Below are 23,696 nucleotides of genomic sequence, written 5' to 3' on the forward strand. Positions count from 1 at the left end.
ACTGTAAATGACCCATGACCCATGACACATGACTTTCTTGTGATCATAATTGTCCTACTTTTGGATATCATATGAAGTTCATATTTGGTAATTCATATGCAAGAACACTTAAACATGGCTCCATAGTCAAAATAGGCCACTGCTATAATATAAACATACACTTTTATCCATAGTTGTGGTAAAACACTGTTGTCATTCAGATAGTATTTGAAGACTGCCGAATCAAGTATTTGAAAACTGCTGAAGCAGATGAGGAAAATTAATTACTCTGAAATAGTTCATGAGAAATGGGGTGGTGTACTGCCTTCACAGATGGTAGTGTATTGCCTTGATGGATGGCAACCGTATGTATGTGTGTGGGATGATAATTTTTGTACGTGGCATAGAAGGAAGGCTTTAGGTTGTGTGGCTACTCACATAGTACTATTAATCAGCACTGAATTTGTGAGTGGTTTGTTATATCATTCTGCCACTGTAAGAAGTCAGAGATGACTCTTGGAACTTGATGTCACATTGATACCCATAGCAACCGAAACTTGTAGTGGCTTATTGTTGAAAAGGAAGATGCTTATTGTAAACAGTTGTAACACAACAGCCTATTATAAAGGGAAGAGACAATTTATTCAGTCACAAACACAGAACCACAGGAACACTGGCGGTGGATAAGATCCCATCATATTCGTGTTGACAACTGAAATCAGTTTGACAGGAGTGGATGGAGGGCCAGTTTCACACTATGATGCATAGATGCGGTTGTATATGGACTTCCACTGGCTGCTATGGTGGCTGCATGACTGGGAAAACCTGTCTATTGAGCAGCACAGTGACTGTTGGCTTCTCATGCCTGCTTTTTGTATCCAGTGCAAAATTAAAGCTCATCCCAAAATGAATAAATACTAAACTGCATATGTCACTGAAGAGCTCATTTGAAGCAGAGAAAATAGATGGTCACCCACGATAAGATGTGCCTTCCATATCCCCTTGAGTTTATAAGTGTTTGTAAGTTAAGTGTTATAAATAATTTCTGAACTGTAAAAGTGAATATGACAACAACGCATTATGCGATTGCATAAATGAGGTGTCTTCAGATATATTTCATACATCTGTATTGGACTGTAATAGACTTACTGAAATTATGAGGAGCTGAAAAGAGGATTTCATTCAATTAAAAACAGCTTTCCTTACTAAATAAACAGAGAAACATTAAAAGTTGTGGCAATACTGTAAACTTTATATACACTCCTGGAAATTGAAATAAGAACACCGTGAATTCATTGTCCCAGGAAGGGGAAACTTTATTGACACATTCCTGGGGTCAGATACATCACATGATCACACTGACAGAACCACAGGCACATAGACACAGGCAACAGAGCATGCACAATGTCGGCACTAGTACAGTGTATATCCACCTTTTGCAGCAATGCAGGCTGCTATTCTCCCATGGAGACGATCGTAGAGATGCTGGATGTAGTCCTGTGGAACGGCTTGCCATGCCATTTCCACCTGGCACCTCAGTTGGACCAGCGTTCGTGCTGGATGTGCAGACCGCGTGAGACGACGCTTCATCCAGTCCCAAACATGCTCAATGGGGGACAGATCCGGAGATCTTGCTGGCCAGGGTAGTTGACTTACACCTTCTAGAGCACGTTGGGTGGCACGGGATACATGCGGACGTGCATTGTCCTGTTGGAACAGCAAGTTCCCTTGCCGGTCTAGGAATGGTAGAACGATGGGTTCGATGACGGTTTGGATGTACCGTGCACTATTCAGTGTCCCCTCGATGATCACCAGTGGTGTACGGCCGGTGTAGGAGATCGCTCCCCACACCATGATGCCGGGTGTTGGCCCTGTGTGCCTCGGTCGTATGCAGTCCTGATTGTGACGCTCACCTGCACGGCGCCAAACACACATACGACCATCATTGGCACCAAGGCAGAAGCGACTCTCATCGCTGAAGACGACACGTCTCCATTCGTCCCTCCATTCACGCCTGTCGCGACACCACTGGAGGCGGGCTGCACGATGTTGGGGCGTGAGCGGAAGACGGCCTAACGGTGTGCGGGACCGTAGCCCAGCTTCATGGAGACGGTTGCGAATGGTCCTCACCAATACCCCAGGAGCAACAGTGTCCCTAATTTCCTGGGAAGTGGCGGTGCGGTCCCCTACGGCACTGCGTAGGATCCTACGGTCTTGGCGTGCATCCGTGCATCGCTGCGGTCCGGTCCCAGGTCGACGGGCACGTGCACCTTCCGCCAACCACTGGCGACAACATCGATGTACTGTGGAGACCTCACGCCCCACGTGTTGAGCAATTTGGCGGTACGTCCAACCGGCCTCCCGCATGCCCACTATACGCCCTCGCTCAAAGTCCGTCAACTGCACATACGGTTCACGTCCACGCTGTCGCGGCATGCTACCAGTGTTAAAGACTGCGATGGAGCTCCGTATGCCACGGCAAACTGGCTGACACTGACGGCGGCGGTGTACAAATGCTGCGCAGCTAGCGCCATTCGACGGCCAACACCGCGGTTCCTGGTGTGTCCGCTGTGCCCTGCGTGTGATCATTGCTTGTACAGCCCTCTCGCAGTGACCGGAGCAAGTATGGTGGGTCTGACACACCGGTGTCAATGTGTTCTTTTTTCCATTTCCAGGAGTGTATATAGAAAAGTATTTAATGTATAATTTAATTTTTTGTAATATTTACACTTGTTTTTGTTGTTGTTGTTGTTGTTGTTGTGGTCTTCATTCCTGAGACTGGTTTTATGCAACTCTATGTGCTCCTCTATCCTGTGCAATCTCCTTCATCTCCCAGTACCTACTGCAACCTACATCCTTCTGAATCTGCTTAGTGTATTCATCTCTTGGTCTCCCTCTACGATTTTTACCCTCCACGCTGCCCTCCAATACTAAATTGGTGGTTCTTGATGCCTCAGAACATGTCCTACCAACTGATCCCTTCTTCTAGTCAAGTTGTGCCACAAACTCATCTCCCCAATTCTATTCAGTACCTCCTCATTAGTTATGCGATCTACCCATCTAATCTTCAGCATTCTTCTGTAGCACCACATTTCAAAAGCTTCTATTCTCTTCTCGTCCAAACTATTTATCGTCGATGTTTCACTCCACACAAATACTTTCAGAAACGACTTCCTGATGCTTAAATCTATATTCAATGTTAACAAAATTCTCTTCTTCAGAAATGCTTTCCTTGCCATTGCCAGTCCACATTTTATATCCTCTCTACTTCAACCATCATCAGTTATTTTGCTCCTCAAATAGCAAAACTCCTTTACTACTTTAAGTGTCTCATTTCATCATCTAATTCCCTCAGCACCAGCCGACTTAATTCGACTACATTCCATTATCCTAGTTTTGGTTTTGTTGATGTTCATTTTATATCCTCCTTTCAAGACACTGTCCATTCCATTCAACTGCTCTTCCAAGTCCTTTGCTGTCTCTGACATAATTACAATGTCATCGGCAAACCTCAAAGTTTTTATTTCTTCTCCATGGATTTTAATATCTACTCTGAAGTTTTCTTTTGTTTACTTTACTGCTTGCTCAATATACAGATTGAATAACATCAGGGAGAGGCTACAACCCTGTCTCACTCCCTTCCCAACCACTGCTTCCCTTTCATGTCCCTCAACTCTTATAACTGCCATCTGGTTTCTGTACAAATTGTAAATAGCCTTTCGCTCCCTGTATTTTACCCCTGCCACCTTCAGAATTTGAAAGAGAGTATTCCAGTCAACATTGTCAAAAGCTTTCTCTAAGACTACAAATGCTAGAAACATAGGTTTGCCTTTCCTTAATCTATCTTCTAAGATAAGTTGTAGGTTCAGTATTGCCTCACGTGTTCCACTATTTCTACAGAATCCAAACTGATCTTCCCCGAGGTCGGCTTCTACCAGTTTTTCCATTTGTCTGTAAAGAATTCGTGTTATTATTTTGCAGCCATGACTTATTAAACTGATAGCTCGGTAATTTTCACATCTGTCAACACCTTCTTTCATTGGGATTATAATTATTATATTCTTCTTGAAGTCTGAGGTTATTTCGCCTGTCTCATACATCTTGCTCACCAGATGGTAGAGTTTTGTCAGGACTGGCTCTCTCAAGGCTGTCAGTCGTTCTAATGGAATGTTGTCTACTCCCGGGGCCTTGTGTCAACTCAGGTCTTTCAGTGTTCTGTCAAACTCTTCATGCAGTATCATATCTCCTATTTCATCTTCATCTTCATCCTCTTCCATATCCATAATATTGTCCTCAAGTACATGCCCCTTGTATAGACCCTCTATATACTCCTTCCACCTTTCTACTTTCCCTTCTTTGCTTAGAACTGGGTTTCCATCTGAGATCTTCATATTCATACAAGTGGTTCTCTTTCTCCGAAGGTCTCTTTAATTTTTCTGTAGGCAGTATCTATCTTACCCCTAGTGAGATAAGCCTCTACGTCCTTACATTTGTCCTCTAGCCATCCCTGCTTAGCTATGTTGCACTTCCTGTTGATTTCATTTTTGAGACGTTTGTATTCCATTTTGCCTGCTTCATTTACTGCATTTTTATATTTTCTCCTTTCATCAATGACATTCAATATTTCTTCTGTTACCTAAAGATTTCTACTAGCCCTCGTCTTTTTACCTATTTGATCCTCTGCTGCCTTCACTACTTCATCTCTCAGAGCTACCCATTCTTCTTCTACTGTTTTTCTTTCCCCCATTCCTGTCAATTGTTCCCTTATGCTCTCCCTGAAACTCTGTACAACCTCTGGTTTAGTCAGTTTATCCAGGTCCCATCTCCTTATATTCCAACCTTTTTGCAGTTTCTTCAGTTTTAATCTACAGTTCATAACCAAGAGATTGTGTTCAGAGTCCACATCATCCCCTGGAAATGTCTTACAATTTAAAACCTGGTTCCTAAATCTCTGTCTTACCATTATATAATCTATCTGATACATTCTAGTATCTCCAGGCTTCTTCTATATATACAACCTTCTTTCATGATTCTTGAACGAAGTGTTAGCTATGATTAATGTATGCTCAGTGCAAAATTCTACCAGGCAGATTTCTCTTTCATTCCTTACCCCCATTCCATATTCACCTACTATGTTTCCTTCTGTTCCTTTTCCTACTACCGAATTCCAGTCACCCATGACTATTAAATTTTTGGCTTCCTTCACTCTCTGAATAATTTCTTTCATCTCATCATACATTTCATCAATTTCTTCATCATCTGCAGAGCTAGTTGGCATATAACCTTGTACTGCTGTAGTAGGCATGGACTTCGTGTCTATCTTGGCCACAATAATGTGTTCACTGTGCTGTTTGTTGTAGCTTACCCGCACTCCTATTTTTTTTTATTCATTATTAAACCTACTCCTGCATTACCCCTATTTGATTTTGTATTTATAACCCTGTATTCACCTGACCAAAAGTCTTGTTCCTCCTGCCACCGAACTTCACTAATTCCCACTGTATCTAACTTTAACCTATCCATTTCCCTTTTTAAATTTTCTAACCTATACTTATAAATTCAAAACCATACAAATTATTGTTGATAAATAAACTGTGGCAGATAATAGTAAACAGATAAGAGCATAACATTTCTCAGAAAATTTCCATGTGATTTGTTGTATCACACGTGTATAAAAGGTTAAAATTAAGAATTTCAGCAATTTTCGTGTTCAGTATTTTAGCTGACTTCTGTGGTGCTTGACTGAGGTTTCCTCGGTTAACAGCAGCATTTTGGTAGCAGTCTATGTTTGGACCCCACTGGAGGTGGTCAGGTTGTGTTATTCTGTGTTTTGAGAAATAGTCTCTAGTTCATTTCTGTGGATTATTCAGAGTTCCTACTTTTAGTCACAGAAATTTTTTGGCATCTGATGGACTTGTTATAATTCAGCTTGTGTGTGATACAAGCCACACTTAGAAGGTTTCAGTGTTTAGCAATTGTGGAATTTATAGTTTGAGGTACTCTGGAACTTTAACGGTTTTCTAAAGATAACTCACGCAATTAATTGTGGTTTATTCAACTGCCTCCAATATCTGAAGAAACTTGGTTAGGCTCTGAAATTGATTTATTGTGAACTGTGACTTTCGATTTTATGTTCTTGTTGGATATAAACTCAAGTTTGTGAAACATTAAAAAATACATAAGGGCATACATGACTTTTGTGTAGCAAATTCTGCCTGCATTTATATTAAATACTTTTGCAGACCATTGGCTGCATTGCAACGAATGTGAGTTGGCACCCCATAGATGAAATCCAGACAAACTCGTAAAACCAACCACATTTACAGTGGCCCATCAAAGTGAATAATCAGTTTCTCATCATTTTTGGATATGAAGCTACATATGAATTTAGCCCATTCGCTTGTCCTCAACAAAAAGGGCTGAGACCAATACACATTTAAATGTGTGCACCCACTCACTAATTTAACACTCAGAAACCCCCCCCCCCCCACACACACACACATGTGATATACTTTCACTTGCATGATGCATTTTAAATTATGAGAGGACTAGCAGATCCTAGTCATTGATTCCTTACCTTGTTTCAGTACAATGTTGAAAGGTGTGGGCCATGTTGACATGCAGTGGTATAAGTTAATGTATCTGGTATTAGAATTGCTATTGTTGTTGTTGTTGTTTTGTGTGTGTGTGTGTGTGTGTGTGTGTGTGTGTGTGTGTGATAACAAAAGTACAATTGTTAGAGCTACTAATAAATGGTTGGTTGATCATGTTCTTTAAATGGAGAAAACATTTATATACTGTTCGGCACCTTTGTTTGCAGCCTGTAAATAGAATCTTTCCTTTTCAGATGATAGATGATATATCCACATCTATGCAACTAGAAGAATCAGATAGCAATGTACGACTGATAAATGGGAATTCGGATCCTGAAGACTTATGGTCACCAAAAAAGATTCAACCTTTCTTACTTCCTGACACAAATGGTAAATCTTGAACCTCATCAGTTACAACCAACAAGTCAGAGCGTAAATAGTCTTCAGAATTTTTCAGTCATCTATTTGCTGAATATTAGATTTTTTATTGGAAAGTTACAATTACTGCCAACTCTCAGACAGCATGGCACAGAAAAAGCATAAAAAATCAAAAATTGCAAGCAGTTTGGTGTTGTCATCAACTTGATAACATATTTTAGGTATACATGGATGTAGTTGTGGTGCATCTGTGTGCATGATCATACAGAATGTCATTTCCCAGTCTTATTCATGCCAGTCTTTGATATGCTTATGTGATGTCTGATTGTAAAATGTTATTTTCTATGGCTAACTAATGGCATCAAATGAGCAACTGGAAAGATAATGTGCAGTTTCACACAATACAAGAGATTCTAGTTGTTTCTCATTTACTCCCCCTGAAACATCTACTCACTTACAAGGACACAGTAAAGAATAATCACTTTATAAACTGAAGTAAGTAAAAAGCAGTTAATTAAAAATGGGGTCATTTAGCAGTAAAACCAAATGTGATTGTAGAAAATATGAAGTACCTAATTAGATAGAAGTCTAAGATAATGTCTGTTCTGAAACTATGCACATTTAATAACAGTGGTGGTTGCATTGTCGATATAACTGATGATATTCTGTTTTGTAACAGTGTCGGAAATAATAAGCAGCTTCAAGGTATCAGAAATGGCTTTCATAGAGAAACAGTGGGATGAGGTAATATAAGGAGTAAGGTGTAAAACAAATGAATGAGAACATACGGAGATCAGTGTTACTAAAAATATGATAAATACATTAGAATGAAAACTTTGAGAAAATATAGTAAAAACTGATAAGCTATTGATTCTGATCTTGAATGATTTAGTACTACAGTCAAAAGTTTTGTACAGTATTTTGATTTAATGATATTGTAGCTGCTACCTCATTTCCCGCCATTTTCTACCTGTCTGATACCTAACATCTCTTTTATCTACTAATAGAATGCAATTTGATGCAGTGATTAAACTCAATACTTTATAGTTCCTTGAATGCGATTAACATGCTGGTGTCCAAAATTAAAGCAACAAACTGTTGTTTCCCCATTCTGTATCTAATTCATGATATAATCATACAAACTGTCAACAGATATCCATACAATAGTGTTCTGCAACGATGGTGGCATTCCTCTCAACAGACACTCATGCCAACAATGACATCAAGGCACTTAACAAATAGGTTAGTATTTGCCGGGTAGTCCCTCGTCCACAACTGCTGTGTACACAGTCACAGTTGATGCAGTATGGCACAGAGAAGAAACCTACCAGACTCTCTGCAGTGGAGAGCCATAGGAAGAATGGACGCAGGACAGTTGCAAACTGATGTGGCCCAATGGCTTAATGTGAATCGTTCTGTTGTTTCTCAGATATGGAGACATTTTATACCCCAAAGACCAGAGCAGGGCCAACCATTTGTGACATTAGAAAGAGATAACTATTGCTTGGCTGTAAGGGCATGATGGTTCCACCTAAGTACTGCGTGGCATCTGGCATCTGACCCCGCAGTATCCACTGGAGATGTCATATTGAGGAAAACAGTGTACAGAAGGTTTTGGGAGAGTGGCCTTTATTGTCGGAGACCTGCTCTATGTATACCTCTGATGCGTCTTCACAAAAGGGAACATCTAGAGTGGAGTCATCAACATCCACTTGGACAGTCAAACAGTGGGTCAATGTTCTTTTCATAGATGAGTCCCAATTTGGCATGGAGAATGATTCTTGATGGATTGACATCTGGAGTGAACATGGAACTCGATTTCCAGACCTCATCACTGTGGGAAGAGACTGATATCAAGCAGGATCCCTATTGGTATGGTCAGGGATTATATTAACCACGTGAACACCTCTTCACAAAATTATGTAGCTTAACTGGTAAGGTTTAACTGCTGTCAGTTATCGTGACAAGATCATGGGACCTCATGTGTCTTTCTTGTGAGGTGCTGTGGGCCAAGGATTCATAGTGATGTATGATAATGCTCAACCTCATAGAGTATGGGTGGTTGATATTTTCTTGGAAATGGAAGATATTGCACACATGGCATGGCCTGCTCACTCTCCCAATTCGAATCCCATAGAATGTGTCTTGGATTCACAGGGAGATGGGATGCATCACGTCAGCTTCCACCAACCATTCTTTAAGACTTGTGAGCAGCTCTGCAGGAGGAGCAGGCATTATTGCCTCAGCATGAGATTGATGACATCATTCACAGCATGCCCCGTCATTGACATGCCTGTATTTGTGGCAGAGGTGGTCACACACCATACTGACCACATTAACCAGTTGTCAGAATGTGTGTACAATCTGTCAAGTTGGAAAAAAATGAATAACATTTTTGTCTACTGTTATGCATGTTGCAGTTGTCAACATTCTGTATTCTTTATATTGTTTCTACTTTGATATACTGTGTATGCTAATTTGTGGCAAACTAAAGGCAACCTTGCAAAATTTCCATTTGTTGCTTTAATTCTGGAGACCAGTGTAGTATCATTCAGCCTTTGTTATCAAAGAGCATGCCCTATTTCGGATGATCTTCATGGCTGTAAAATATCAAAAACTTGAGTCTTCAGTTAATATCCTTTATTTTAGCCATTTTATCTTTCATTCCAAGTGAACTTTTTTAAAATCTGATCCTTCCCAATTTCCCCTTGGTATTTAGTTATCAACCATTTTCATTTCTAAGGCAGTATTTTGTACAATGAAATTTTTTATTTCCATTTTTACATTTTATGTTTGAACTAAATACTAAGTGATTTGAGATCTTCAATGATGGATTATGGAGACAAATTCAAGTGTTTTTGTACTGTAAATTCCTTCACTCATTCATTTGAGTACCATCATTGTGAAACTATTCTATTTATGGGTTATGAGTATTCAGATTTTGCTGTTTAGAAGTATATAATCATCACTACATATTATGACTTTGATCCTGTTCCATCTTACACTGACATAAACTCATAGGTCACTCTTGTCCAGTACTCTGAGTTACTTGTCCTTGCTTTGTAACCTTCACCAACCTATCTCTCTTTTCTCTGTGATGAAGGAACTAATCACTGCAAAAATTAGGATAGTTTCTTGTATGTTTTTATGGATGCTTCAGCAGTATTAATAGTTTAATCCCTGAAGGTAGATACACCCCATCCATTCTGCTTTATGATTTTGTACTTTCCTTAAGTGATTTTTTCTTTTTGAAATGGAACTCTTACTTGGTTTGCTAATAGAGAAACTTGCTTATAGTTTTCAAAACTTTCCACACTACCATCCTTTAGTAGCACAATGAAGTTTGTATGCTGTGTATGCCTTCATTCAGTGCAGATATTTCTGCCTAATTTATGCCTGAAAATTTCTTACCTTTTAATTTTTATATTGCCTTCTTGACTTCATGCTCTGCTATGGGAAACATCGTTATTGTGCTGGTGTCTAAATCTGTTTTATGGACATTTTTTACAACTTCTGTGCACAACCAGAATAGTAATAATTTACAAAATTTTGGTTGTTCTAATGGATGTTCTATTAATCAACTTCCTGATTTGCTTGTTACATGTGTATCTGCGTTTTCTGGTTTTTGGTTTTATGACATCACATGTTGTTTTACTTTTATTTTCTGTGTTACATATTTTTTGTGTTCATGTGCATGTGTGTGTCTTACAGCAACAAGTATCCTCATGTTGAACTTTTCATATCTATGATAATAATTTAGGAACTATGGATTACCACAGTGTTTATTATTATTATTATTTATTTATTTTAAAAGTAACTGAGACATTTAAATACCTTGGATGACTTTTTAGTACTTACACCTACACATTTATTTTTCTTAGCTGCTGTTCAAGTGGTCACTTTTGGAAATTTCTCCCCAAAAGTTAGTCCAGCAATCTGTAAAATCCACAGAGTTTTTGACAATAGTATTTTCTGTCTACATTATTTTTCAATGCCCATGAAAGAATGTGTTATTTGAGTTTACAGAAGAGTCTTTCAGAGGCCTACAGTTTTTTTTAAACCTCTCTTTAGCTGTGTTATCTGCCTGTAATGATCTGAGAGGTCAAGATCTTTTACACATATGTACCACAAATATACCACTTTTCTGTATCGTTATCATACATGGTGTAAGACTAAAGCTGATTTTTTTCCACCCTTGTAGCAGTGCCTAACAATTCTGTCATATTAAAAGTATTCAAAATATTTAAGAAGGTGTGGCTAATTTCATCCTTAACATTTGAGTTTATATTCATATTTCCACATGAGATTATGTTAGTTTTGGAAGCTGAGACTCTGTCCAAGACGTAGGATAAAGGATGTCCACATTACCATTAAGTGAGCACTACACACACAAAATTGTTAAATTTATTTTGGACTTTAATGTTTTGGTATTTGAAACGGTGATAGTTAAATGTATATCTACAATACTGTGATAAAGTTTTGTCCGGCTTCAAACTGTGCCCTATTTCTGATATCGCTGCACAGTTCCACACCCTTTACGGAAGTTTGACATTACCATCTTGCAGTTTCATATGATAATACCACTACCTGCTGTATTTCAGTGTTTTCTAATGCATATCACATTGCTATTTATATGCTGCAATTCAGCTTCAAGTTACTGTACTTTTTTTTTTGTTAGTAAACAACACAGTTTGATGAAGGTTAGATAATTCTGTGTAAAATTTTGTAGTGTTTGTCCTTATGAATTGTTTTTCTTTCTCATTACTGACGACTGCCATTCCAGTGTGGTATATTCTGTGTACCTGTTCTAGAAATCTCTAAACTGGGTGAGATACTTTTAAGGCAAGAAAACCTGTTGTCATGGTTTACAATAATAGGCCTTGTCCACCTACCAGTGACAACAGTGTTTTGACCACGTATGGCCCACCCCTTATACTCTCACTAATTAGCACCACCCACCTTTGCTTCCTAGCCCTCTGGAGGTGCAGGCTATGCATAGAGAAGGGCAACAAGAGGATCTTGCAAAATTGTTTACAGAATATCTACAGGGAAAGATAAATACTCAAAATTGAAAAAAGTTATAATTACTTTATTTTTTCACAAATGAAATAGGGAAAACAATTATCCTCCTCTCCATAATGTGCAAGATAATCATTACAAAATTGGCAACTACATGAAAAAACACTGAATTATAATCAGGAAAATAAAGAAACTCGTTTTCTGAGTGGATACAGTCCAATGAAACCATTTGGAAGCTGTGAAGAAAATGATGGAATGGGTTAATGGGTACAACTTACCAGTTTTTCCAGAATTCATTGATTTTGATAAATCTTTTGAAAGGTTCCAACAAAATCAGCACTAGCAGCAATGGAGAAACAAGGCATAGAGTCAGTCAGATAAAGTATACTGAAGAATATACATATGCTAATAATAAAGGTATGATTAGACTTCATCAGGGTATGGACAAATTTGCAATTTAAAAATGAGTCACTCCTAGAGAAAATTTTCTGATAATTAAAATATAAAATGAAGAATGAGTACCTCTTAATGGAATATATCTAAACCTCTTTTGTTTTACTGATAACTAAAGTCTAAATTTCCATGCAAATGCACATTGCATGCATGTTTGCATATTTTGATCATTTGGAGAGTAAATGTATATTTTGAAGATTTTATGGCCTTAGTGCATATGTTTCAATACCTTACACGATAGCACCTTTTATTGATGTTTGTTTCATACTAGCTATGCCAGAATGCAGAACATGGGTAATTTTGCGAAATTTGTAAACTTCATTGTGAGCTCGTGCGCTATTTCAGATCAGTTGGTGTTGGTAGAAGTTTTGTACCAAAAAATATAAATAAAAAATGGTCCTATTGTTGTTAAGCAGTGCTGCCCCATATATCATGAAGATCAAGAAAAGAAAAGAAAATAGTTTATCCTAACCTAAAGTATGTTACATATTTAGCCCATGTACTACATATATAGCTGAAACAGTATGTCTAAAATATGGCAATCTGAAAATGTTGATATCCTCCACAAATAAGGTAAACAGATGTACAATGTACAAAGTTCTGATAATAATTCTGACAGTATTACTCTATCAAAGCTCCCTTTTGCTATAATTAGAGATAATTATACTGCCAGATTTACATTTACCACCACAATCTATTTTAACCAGATGGTGTTCCCGGAGAATATGCTGCAATCTTTTACTGTGATAATTTTGATGAAGCTGGTCAGAGTCCATAAATTACCACAAACTTGTTGAAGTTAGCTTCTGTCTGCTTCATGCTATTGAAACACTATAAGTTACTGTCCCATAATGGTTTTTTTTTCTGTTTTTATAGTTTGGGATTGTAGACACTTTATAAGCCACTAATAGAACTTGTATGAAAGACATCAAAGTGGTATTTAAGAAAACAGATTATAAGCAAGACCTGATTTACATAAAATCAAGTTTTGTGCATTTGTCTGCAGCAGTAATGAAGTTGGAAGTCACAGGTAACTCGTGGAATCTTTGAAAATGAGGAAAAATCTTTGCAGTCTCTCTTTGGAGAAGCAAGTGTTGCAGCAAAATACAAAATAAACAAAGTTGTCAGGTGAAATCCTGATTTTGAGTTCATGAAGTTGACAAAAAATATTTTATGGTGAAAACATAAAGAGACTTCCAATTTCATATGAATTTATCCAAAATTTCTTCATGTAAGTACACACCTGAGACATCTTGTGATGTAGAAAGGGCATTTCCTATGCACAAAAATGATCTGTCTGATAAACACATGAGCCTAAGTGAAGAAAATTTGGAGAAACTGGTTGTAGTGTACAGTTTCAGAAGGAAATACAAATATCGAATGTAGAAATTGTGTGTTGTGGAATATTTTTAGGGGGATAGGGGTGGTCTTTCCACCAGAAATAACACATTCTCAACACTAGTATTAGATTATATGTTAATCTGAAATGTTTAAATAATGACAATAATATTTCAATTACAATTATCAGTGTTGTATCTGATCAACATGTCTTACATTATTTCATTTATATAAAGCTGTCTCACTCTTTTTCAGAAAACATGAACTACTCACAGTCCTCATTCACAGCTATTAAGCTAAATGAAAAGTTCTCTTTATCAGTTCCAAAGATACTTGTAGTTTTTGAAATGGAAGAAGGGGCCAAAAGAATTCCCATTTTGCTCTTTAGGACTGCTGTTGACGCTGATGCTCGTGACTGGACAAAACAGTTATATTTGAAAGGTAAGTGCATTCATCTGTATTATTGGAACTAAAAAGGTACTGAGTCAGCTGTTGGTACAGTGTAGTTCCATGTTATTGAAATTCTTTCTCTAAATACTTTGGCTGTTGATTGGGCAGAAATTACAGACTTGACCTACTTGTCAAAATGCATAAAAGTTCTTTGCATTCAACAGTAATAGAATCAACGAGAATGATATAGGGACTGCATACTATTGGTTGACAACTATACTGGCATGGAGGCATTCAGAGGCAGATAGCATCCTTCACAATGACCATTCACATTTCCAACAATGAGGTCTACCAATCATGCACACAGCAAGTGTGAGTAGTCATACAAGATGTACTAGGTAACCTAAATGCTCAGACAGTATTCACATACCAATAGTGCCTGAGGTACAGGATGTCCATAATTAAAGTTCCAGTTTCAAAATGATGTAGAAAGAGAACCACTGCTCAGGATGGCATCAAATTTGAACAGCATTTTATTGATGCAGGGGAAACATTACAGAACAGAAACAAAATCTAAGAAAACTTTTACCAGTAGATAGTACTACAGGCCTCTTAACATAAATGGGGCCACCTATAAATGTCAGATGAGTTGCAATATGTCTGCTACATTTTGAGTTGCACATTATAGCATCCATACTATTTAATATGCATGACTGCACACATTTAGCAGTCAACTATCATGGCACTGTTAGTTAGGTAAGCCCATCCACCATGGCAAGGTCATACCCCATCAGATGGGAAAAATCAGTTTTTAATTGTTCTCAGGCCAAAAACCACATAAAAAGGAAAATGAAATTGGTTTTTGATTGCCTTTGAGCTAAAATCTGCATAAAAACAAGATGACTTCAGAATTAAATTTTCACTCTGTGGCGGACTGCATGCTGATATGAAACTACCTGGCACATTAAAACTGTGTGCCAGACTGAGGCTCAAACTTGGGACCTTTGCCTTTTGCTCTAGCAACTGAGATACCCATGCAGAACTTATGGCATGTCCCCACAGCATTACTTCTGCCAGTACCTCATCTCCTACCTTCCAAACTTCACAGAAGCTCTCTTGCAAAACTTGTAGAACTAGTATTCCTGGAAGGAAGGTAACACAACTACCCAAAAATAATTAAACACATAAACTTTTGTTTATTGCAACAATAGTCCAAAATGAACTGTCACTTCCAGACGTGAGCTAGTCAGTCAGCAGCAGCCATCTGAGACACAAGCAGCCATGGGGAAGTAACCAGTTTTGTGACATTTGATGAGTTCCTAACCGGGAGTGAATTGTATAGTTTTATTTGTGCACTTTGATAGTTTAGTTTATTGAGTTTCTGCATGTTAATTTAATATCTAACAGACACAGCTCTCATGTTTTCATTAGCGTCAGAAAGTCCACTGATACTGTGACATATACAGGTTCCTAAACAGTGATTTATATAGTCCCACTTGTGTGCTTTGGTAGTCCAGTTTTTGAATCTCTACGTGTTAATCTAATTTATTAGACACAGTTCTTGCATTTTCCTTCGTGCCTAAATCAGAGTTCTGTGGTGTGTTTCGATAGTTGTTTGTTTGTTTTGAAAGCTAGTGACCACTTGTTGGACCTAGTCAGCTAGTCAGTCAGCAAAAGCCAGCTGAGACACAAGCAGCCACAGGGAAGTAACCAGTTTTGTGAGATTTTATAAGTTCCAAACCAGGAGCAAATTGTATAGTTTCATCTGTGTGCTTTGCAAGTGTACTTTCATGAATTTGTGCATGTTAATTTAATATTATTAGACACAGTTCTCGCATTTTCATTTGTGTCAGCAAGTAAACTGTTTCTGTGACTGATACAAGTTACTAATCAGTGAATTATTTAGTCTTACCTGTGTGCTTTGGTAGTTCAGTTTTTGAATCTCTTTGTGTTAATCTGATTTATTAAACACAGTTCTTGTGTTTCCCTTCGTCTCTATTGTAGAGTTCCGTAGTGTGTGTCAGTTGTCCTTGTTTGTCTGTGTAGTCTAGTTTTCCATGGTCTTTAGTGTGGATAGGGCCTGTGATGGCTGTGTGCGGATGCAAGCTGAGTTGGTGACACTTTGCTCTCAGCTCTAAACTGTGATGGATTTGGCTACACTGCTTGAAGCTGCAGCGGATGGGCATTGCTGTTGTGGGCTGGCCGTGCGGATCCAACAGATGTCCAGCACGTCTCAATCCTCCGATCGGGCTGCACTGGTGACCAGCCTAGTTACTGCTCACACTAAAGTTGACCACTCACCCATAGCTTAGTGGGAGGTCAGGTGACCTTGGTGAGTGTTAGACAGCAAAAGACTTCCCAGGGGGCCGCATGTAAGGCCTCATCAGTTAGTCTGACAAACAGGGTGCTGTCTGTGGCTGGCATTGTCGCTCAGCCGGATGCAATCGCTTGCCCTGTTTCAGAGCAAACCTCTCAGCCTGCAAGGTCTGGGCAACCACAGAGAGTGGAATTATTAGTAGCTGAGAGCTCCAATGTTAGGTGCATAATGGGGCCCCTTAGGGACATGGCTGCCAAGTAGGGCAAGAAAGCCAATGTGTACTCTGTGTTCATACCAGGTGGAGTCATTCCAGACGTGGAAACAGTCCTTCCAGATGCCAAGAAGAGCACAGGGTGCAGCCAACTGCAGGTGGTGGCCCATGTCGGTACCAATGATGTGTGTCGCTTTGGACCGGGAGAGATTCTCTCTGGCTTTGAGCGACTAACAGAAGTGGTGAAGGCTGCCAGTCTCCTTGCAAGATGAAAGCAGAGCTCACCATTTGCAGCATAGTCTACAGGACTGGTTGTGGACCTTTGCTACAGAGCTGAGTAGAGGGTCTGAATCAGAGGCTCAGATGGTTCTGTGACCATGTAGGCTGCAAATTCCTAGACTTGTCCCATATGGTGGTGGGGTTTCAGGTTCTGCTGAATAGGTCAGGAGTCCACTACAGGCATGAGGTGTGTTAGTATGGACACAGGTCTTTCTTGGAAACTAGAATAAAATAATGATTGGTTCCTTTTACTGACCTCCCAATTCAAATGATACAGTTGCTGGACAGTTTAAAGAAAACTTTAGTTTACTTTCAAACACATACCCAACTCACACAATTATAGTTGGCAGTGACTTTAATTTACCCTCGACATCTAGGTGAAATACATATTTAAATCCAGAGGTATGCACAAAAGATAATCCGAAATTGTGCTAAATGCATTGTCTGAAAATTATTTGAGCAGTTAGTTCATGAGCCCACTTGAATAGTAAATGATTGTGGAAAAACACTTGAACTCTTAGCAACAAATAATCCTGAGCTATTAACAAGCATCAAAATGGATACAGCAATCAGTGAACACGGCGTTGTCATAGTGAGATCGAATATTGTAAACCACAAATCCTCAAAAAATAAAGGAAAAATGTACCTATTCCACAAAGCAGATAAAAAATCACTTGATTGCTTCCTGAGAGACAATCTCTACTCCTTCCAAATTAACAATGTAGATGTAGACCAGAAGTGGCTTAAATCCAAAAAATAGTATCAACAGTAATTGAGAGATTTATACCAAATAAATTAATAAATGATGTAGATGATCCCCCTTGGTACCCAAAACGAGTCAGAACACAGTTGCAGAAACAATGAAAAAAGCATGCCAAACTCTAATGAACATAAAATCTAGAAGATTTGGAATCTTTTGCAGAAGCTTGTGATTTAGCATGGGCACCAATGCAATATGCTTATTATAATTTCCTCAACAAAACTTTACCTCGAAACCTGGCAGAAAATCCAAAGAGATTCTGGTCGTATGTAAAGTATGCTAGCAGCAAGACAGAGACCATGCCTTCTGTGTGTGATGGCAATGGAAATACTATTGACAACAGTGCTGCCGAAGCAGAGTTACTAAGCACAGCCCTTCGAAATTTGTTCACCAAAGAAGATGAAGTAAATATTCCAGAATTTGAATCAAGAACAGTTGCCAACATGAGTAACTTCGATGTAAATATCCTCAGAATAGTGAAGCAACTTAAATCACTTAGTAAAAGCAAGTCTTCTGGTCTACACTGTATATCACTTAGGTTCCTTTCTGAGTATGCTGATGCAATAGCTCCATACTTAACAATCATACTCAACAACTCACTCGACAAAGGATCTGTATCCAAAGACTGAAAAGTTGCACAATTCACACAAATATTCAAGAAAGGCAGTAGGAGTAATCCTCTAAATTACAGGCCCCTATCATTACTGTTTATACGCTGCAGGATTTTGGAACATTTACTGTGGTCAAACATTATGAATTACCTCGAAGAGAATGGTCTATTGACATACAGTCAGCACCAATTTAGAAAGCATCATTCTTGTGAAACACAAGTAGCTCTTTACACACACAAAGTGTTGAGTGTTATTGACAAGGAGTTCCAAATTGATTCTGTATTTCTAGATTTCCAGAAGGCTTTTCACACTATATCACACAAATAGCTTGTAGTGAAATTGTGTGTTTATAGAGTATCGTCTCAGTTATGTGACTGGATTCATGATTTCCTGTCAGAGGTCACAGTTTATGGTAATTGACAGAAAGTCATTGAGTAAAACAGAAGCTATATCTGGCGTTCCACGAGGTAGTGTTATAGGCCCTTTGCGGTCTATATAAACAAGTTAGTGCAAAAATTGGCGATTGACGCCAAATAATGAAAAGTATGAGGTGGTCCACATGAGTACTAGAAGGAATCCATTAAACTTTGGTTACATGGTAAATCAATCAAATCCAAAGACTGTAAATTCGACTGATACCTAGGAACTACAATTATGAACACTTTAAATTGGAAAGGACACATAGAAAATGTTGTGGAGAAGGCAAACCAAAGACTTTGTTTTATTGTCAGAACACAGAAAATGTAAACAGCTCTACTAAAGAGACTGCCTGCACTACACTTGGTTATCCTCTTTTGGAGTACTTCTGTGTGGTCTGAGATCCTTAACAGGTATGATTAATGAATTATATTTAGAAAGTGCAATGAAGAGTAACACATTTTGTGTTACTGTAAAATAGGGGAGAGAGTGTCAAGGACATGATACAGGATTTAGGGTGGACACCATTAACAAAAAGGCATTTTTTGTTGTGGCAGAATCTTCTCATGAAATTTCAGTCATCAACTTTCTCCTTTAAATATGAAAATATGTTGTTCATGCCAACCTACATGGGGAGAAATGCTCATTATACTAAAATAAAGTAAATCAGAGCTTGAACAGTAAGATATAGGTGTTTGTCTTTTCCATGTGCTGTTGGAGAGTGGAATAGTAGAGAATTATTGTGAAGGTGGTTCAGTGAGCCCTCTGCCAGGCACTTAAGTGTGATTTTCAGAGTATCCATGTAGATGTAAGATGTAGAGATCAACTGCCCAGAGACAAAATCAGTTACCATGTCCCTGCCCAGGCAGCAGTGGTCCCTATCCTCATGAGCAGTTTACATGTGCAATAAGTATTTTCCTTCAAGACTTGTCAGTGTGGTGCCCAGCTAGTACAATGGATAGAGTTCTGCCTTATGACACTCAATTTGACAAGTTTAATTCCAAGTGTAGGTGTATTTTTATTGCCTAATTGTGATCTGCACAATAATACTGTAATGTACACTGTTTCTTAAACTATATTAATCCTACAGCTACAGTGTTTTAACATTGCACATAACAATAATTTGCCAGATATGTCATAAATATTCAGGAAGAGTCAACAATCAGTTCAAAACAAATGACCTGTCATAGCACAGAAATAACTGCAAAACATATCAATGAGGAGATGATAAACATATATACTGCACTCAGAAAGAGACACTGTTTGTAATATTTTAAATAGCATGTATTTCATAAAACAAGCAGATGTTCAAAACAGCTTTACTGAACTCGCATATTCTTCAGAGTGGATGCTCAAAGCTACTTTATTTCATCTCCAGACAATTATTGTACAGCCAGATCATACTTTGCTGAACTCTTCTCAGTAAAGATGAATCCAAAGTTAGAAGATCAGCATGTAGGTTTATTGCCAGGTCTTCCACATTCCCTATCTGCATAAAAGTACACATAAACACTTCATTCGTTGAATTGGATGATGGTACTAGTGCATATCAACTCTCTTACAGCTATTTTGGGTGGCATTTTTTGGATATCAACTTTTGAATTTTTTAAAACTGAACTTTAAGTTGCCATACATTCTTTGACAAAGCCATTAATATGAAGAGTTTCACAAGATACTTTAGGAGTGCTTTTGGAGAAAGAGAATGGTGATGAATAATTAATGGTTTGCACAGGGGTCACATAGAACAAGTTGTCCACCATGTGTTTGATTTGTGGGTTGCAGAAACATAACTTTTGTTCTGCATTGTTCAGTCCAATGCTGCTACTTGCGAAAGGCGTAAGATTCCAGTTACGCCATTTCCCTAGCACTGAAAGGTGAAAATTTTGAAGTTACTCATTGATGCAAGCAATAACAGTAATAATAATAATAATAATAATAATAATAATACACTAAATGCTAAAAGACATGACTAGTCATTAGATGATGATTATAATAAAAGTGGTCACAGAGTTGGTATTTTTCATGTCATAAAAAATGCAATAGACATAAAACTGCTTAGCATGATAGTTGGTACTAATCAACAGAGTTGATGGCAGAGACTATAACAAAATATGGGTTTGAATGTTGTAGCGTAAAAGAATTCACTTTAAAATGTGGCTATATGATTCTCATCGTTGCATGGGTAGTACCTAGGTTGAAAGACAGTGAGCTAATCCAAGATGTAGTGAGGTGGCCACTTTTTTTGGGGGTGGGATATGGGATATGACTAAAGAAATGAGAAACACTGGTGACAATGGACCTGAAAGCATTGAAGTGTAGTGTGTGGAAGAGAATAGAGTAAACATTTAAAGTCAAAATGTTGTTGTTGTCTTCAGTATGAGGAGTGGATTGATGCTACTCAATCCTGTGCAGTCCTCTTCCTCTATGAATTATTTCTGCAGCCTACATCCTTTATGGATCTGCTAACAGTATTCTTGTCTAGGCTTCCCTCAGCAATCCCCCCATCCCACCACACCCCCTGTCACTTCCATCCCAATACAAAACTGGTGATCCCTTAATGTCTCAGAATGTTTCCTATTAACCAGTCCATTCTTTTAGTCAAGTTATGCCATAAATTTCTTTTCTCCAGTGTTCTATTCAGTACCTCACCCATGCTATTAGAGGGAGATGTGTAGGGTAAAAACTGTTGGGGAAGACAGAGATTGGAATACATTCAGCAAATAATGGTGGATATAGGTTGCAAGTGCTAGTCTGAGATAAAAAATAAAATATAAATAAAAATCTCTTCATTAGTTACTGGTTACACAATCCACCTATCTAATCTTCAACAATCCTCTGTAGCACCACATTTTGGAAGCTTCTGTTCTGTTCTTATCTGAACTGTTTAGTATCCATTTTTTTTACTTCTGTAGAAGGTTATACTCCAGCCAAATACCTTCAGAAAATACTTCATACACTTAAATCTGTATTCAGTCATACCAAATTTCTGTTCATCAGAAACGCTTTTGTTTGTCATTTCAGGTATATATTTTATATCATCTCTGCGTTAGTTATCATCATTTAATTTATTGCCCAAGCAACAAAACTCAACTACTACTTTTAGTGGCTCATTTCATAATGTAATTCCCTTAGCATATCCTGATTTATTTTGACTGCATTCCATTACTCTTGATTTGCTTTTGTTCTTGTTCATCTTATATCCTCCTTTCAATGCACTGTCAATTCGGTTTAACTGCTCTTACTAGTCCTTTGCTATGCCTGACAGAATTACAATATTATTGACAAGTCTCAAAAGTTTTTATTTCTTCTCCCACAATTTTAGATTCTTTTACAAACTTTTCTTTGGATTCCTTTGCTGCTTACTCACTGCAGAGATTGAGTAACATTGGGGATAGATCACAAACCTGTCTCACTCTCTTCTCAACCAGCACTTCCCTTCCATGACCCCCAACTCTTATACGTTCTGTCTGGTTTCTGAAGAAGTTGTAAATAACCTTTTGCTCTCTGTATTTTACCTCAAAAGACGTCTTTTAAAGTGGAATAATGAAAATGAATGTAATCTCATAAGACAGGAAACCCTTGATATCTTTCTGTAGACATGATTAATATGAAGGTGGCAGTTTAGTTTGGAATCAATATATATTCCAAGCAGTTCTACAGATTTTGCTTCTATGTCTTTAGCTGGTTCCAGTTGTAAGTGTTGAGTTTTCTCCAGATTGTACAGTAGTTTGTTAGATTATAACCAGTTTAGTGTAAAGGAAAGAGTGGCCTGTGATTTCTGGTGTAAACTTAACATGTCTCAATCTGACAAAATAAAATCAAATAATTATGGTGTTCCAATGCAGTGTAATTTCACAACTGATTTGTTAACAACACATAATGTTCCAACAAAGCAATTTAAAGATTATCTACAAGTAATAATTCTCAGTTACATCATTATATCTGCTCAGGATAAGTAAGAGACCTTTTTTAAATGTTCTGACTGTTGGGCCTTTGTAAAACATTGAAATTATTACATACAAAATCATTTTTTTGCTTGCTAGAATTTTCTTACCAGTATGTACACTGCCTCTTTGAGGACATGTGGTACTGGTATATACTTGACAGATATAATTGCAACTAGTTCATAAACATCACAACCCTGGGCAGGTAGCTAATGTCTCACAAGAAAGGATTGATATTTGATTATTTGTTCATTCTATTGATGAAATCATTACATAATTGTTCATATTGCATAAATAGATCAGTTATATTACTAGTCAATGAACGTATATTTCAAGGTTACAACATTTAGTTACAAAAATAGGAACTGTAACGAAGTTAAAAATTCCACTAATTGAGAATGAAAGTGTGCAGAGTTATGGTAGAAAAACCTTTAATACTTATACCTCAATACATACATATAAACAAAAGATATGAATTTCAAACATAACTCTACTCTTAGAATTTCATGACCTGAATAGAGAGAATGACATAATAAAACCCTTTTTGTTTGGTTTTCGTTTGTACTGTTGATTTGATTAATTTGAAACCTGTTGAAGAAAGATTGTATATCATGATTTCCATTGCATTTTACTATATTTCCATATCATTTTGCATTATGTGGTAAGATATATAATTAATTTTTGTTTCATGTGATTAAGGAGTTGTGATTGTAGATGTTGTGTAGGGCTTCTAAATGCTGTACTTTGAACTAAGTCAAATTAATGAAGTGTAGGCATGCTATGAGGGCAATTTTAAGCCATTTTAAAAGTGACTTAAAATGTTTCATATTTCATTTAAATGAGAGTATTCTCATTATTTGCTTTGGTAATTCAAAAAGTGGTATGAAATTCAGAGCTTTTTCCACAGGATATGAAACTAAGTGGATGCAGGGTGTTGTTGCAGTTGTTCTTATCTTCAGTCCAAAGGCTGATTTGGTGCAGCTCTCCACACTAGTGAGTCCTGTGCA

The 23,696-nt window shown here is 37.8% G+C and overlaps 1 protein-coding gene across 1 annotated transcript in view; it reads left to right on the forward strand.

The window, feature by feature from the left end:
- LOC126183816 (intermembrane lipid transfer protein VPS13A-like) overlaps positions 1-23,696 on the forward strand; it is a 681,615-nt gene that overhangs the window by 341,209 nt on the left and 316,710 nt on the right. Inside the window, exons 31-32 of the mRNA XM_049926066.1 lie at positions 6,827-6,962; positions 14,016-14,201. Of these exons, the coding sequence (XP_049782023.1) occupies positions 6,827-6,962; positions 14,016-14,201 (322 nt within the window). The remainder of the gene's footprint in view (positions 1-6,826; positions 6,963-14,015; positions 14,202-23,696) is intronic.

The sequence above is a fragment of the Schistocerca cancellata genome, chromosome 4, assembly GCF_023864275.1.
Source record: "Schistocerca cancellata isolate TAMUIC-IGC-003103 chromosome 4, iqSchCanc2.1, whole genome shotgun sequence".
In the NCBI taxonomy this organism is placed as follows: Eukaryota; Metazoa; Arthropoda; class Insecta; order Orthoptera; family Acrididae; genus Schistocerca; species Schistocerca cancellata.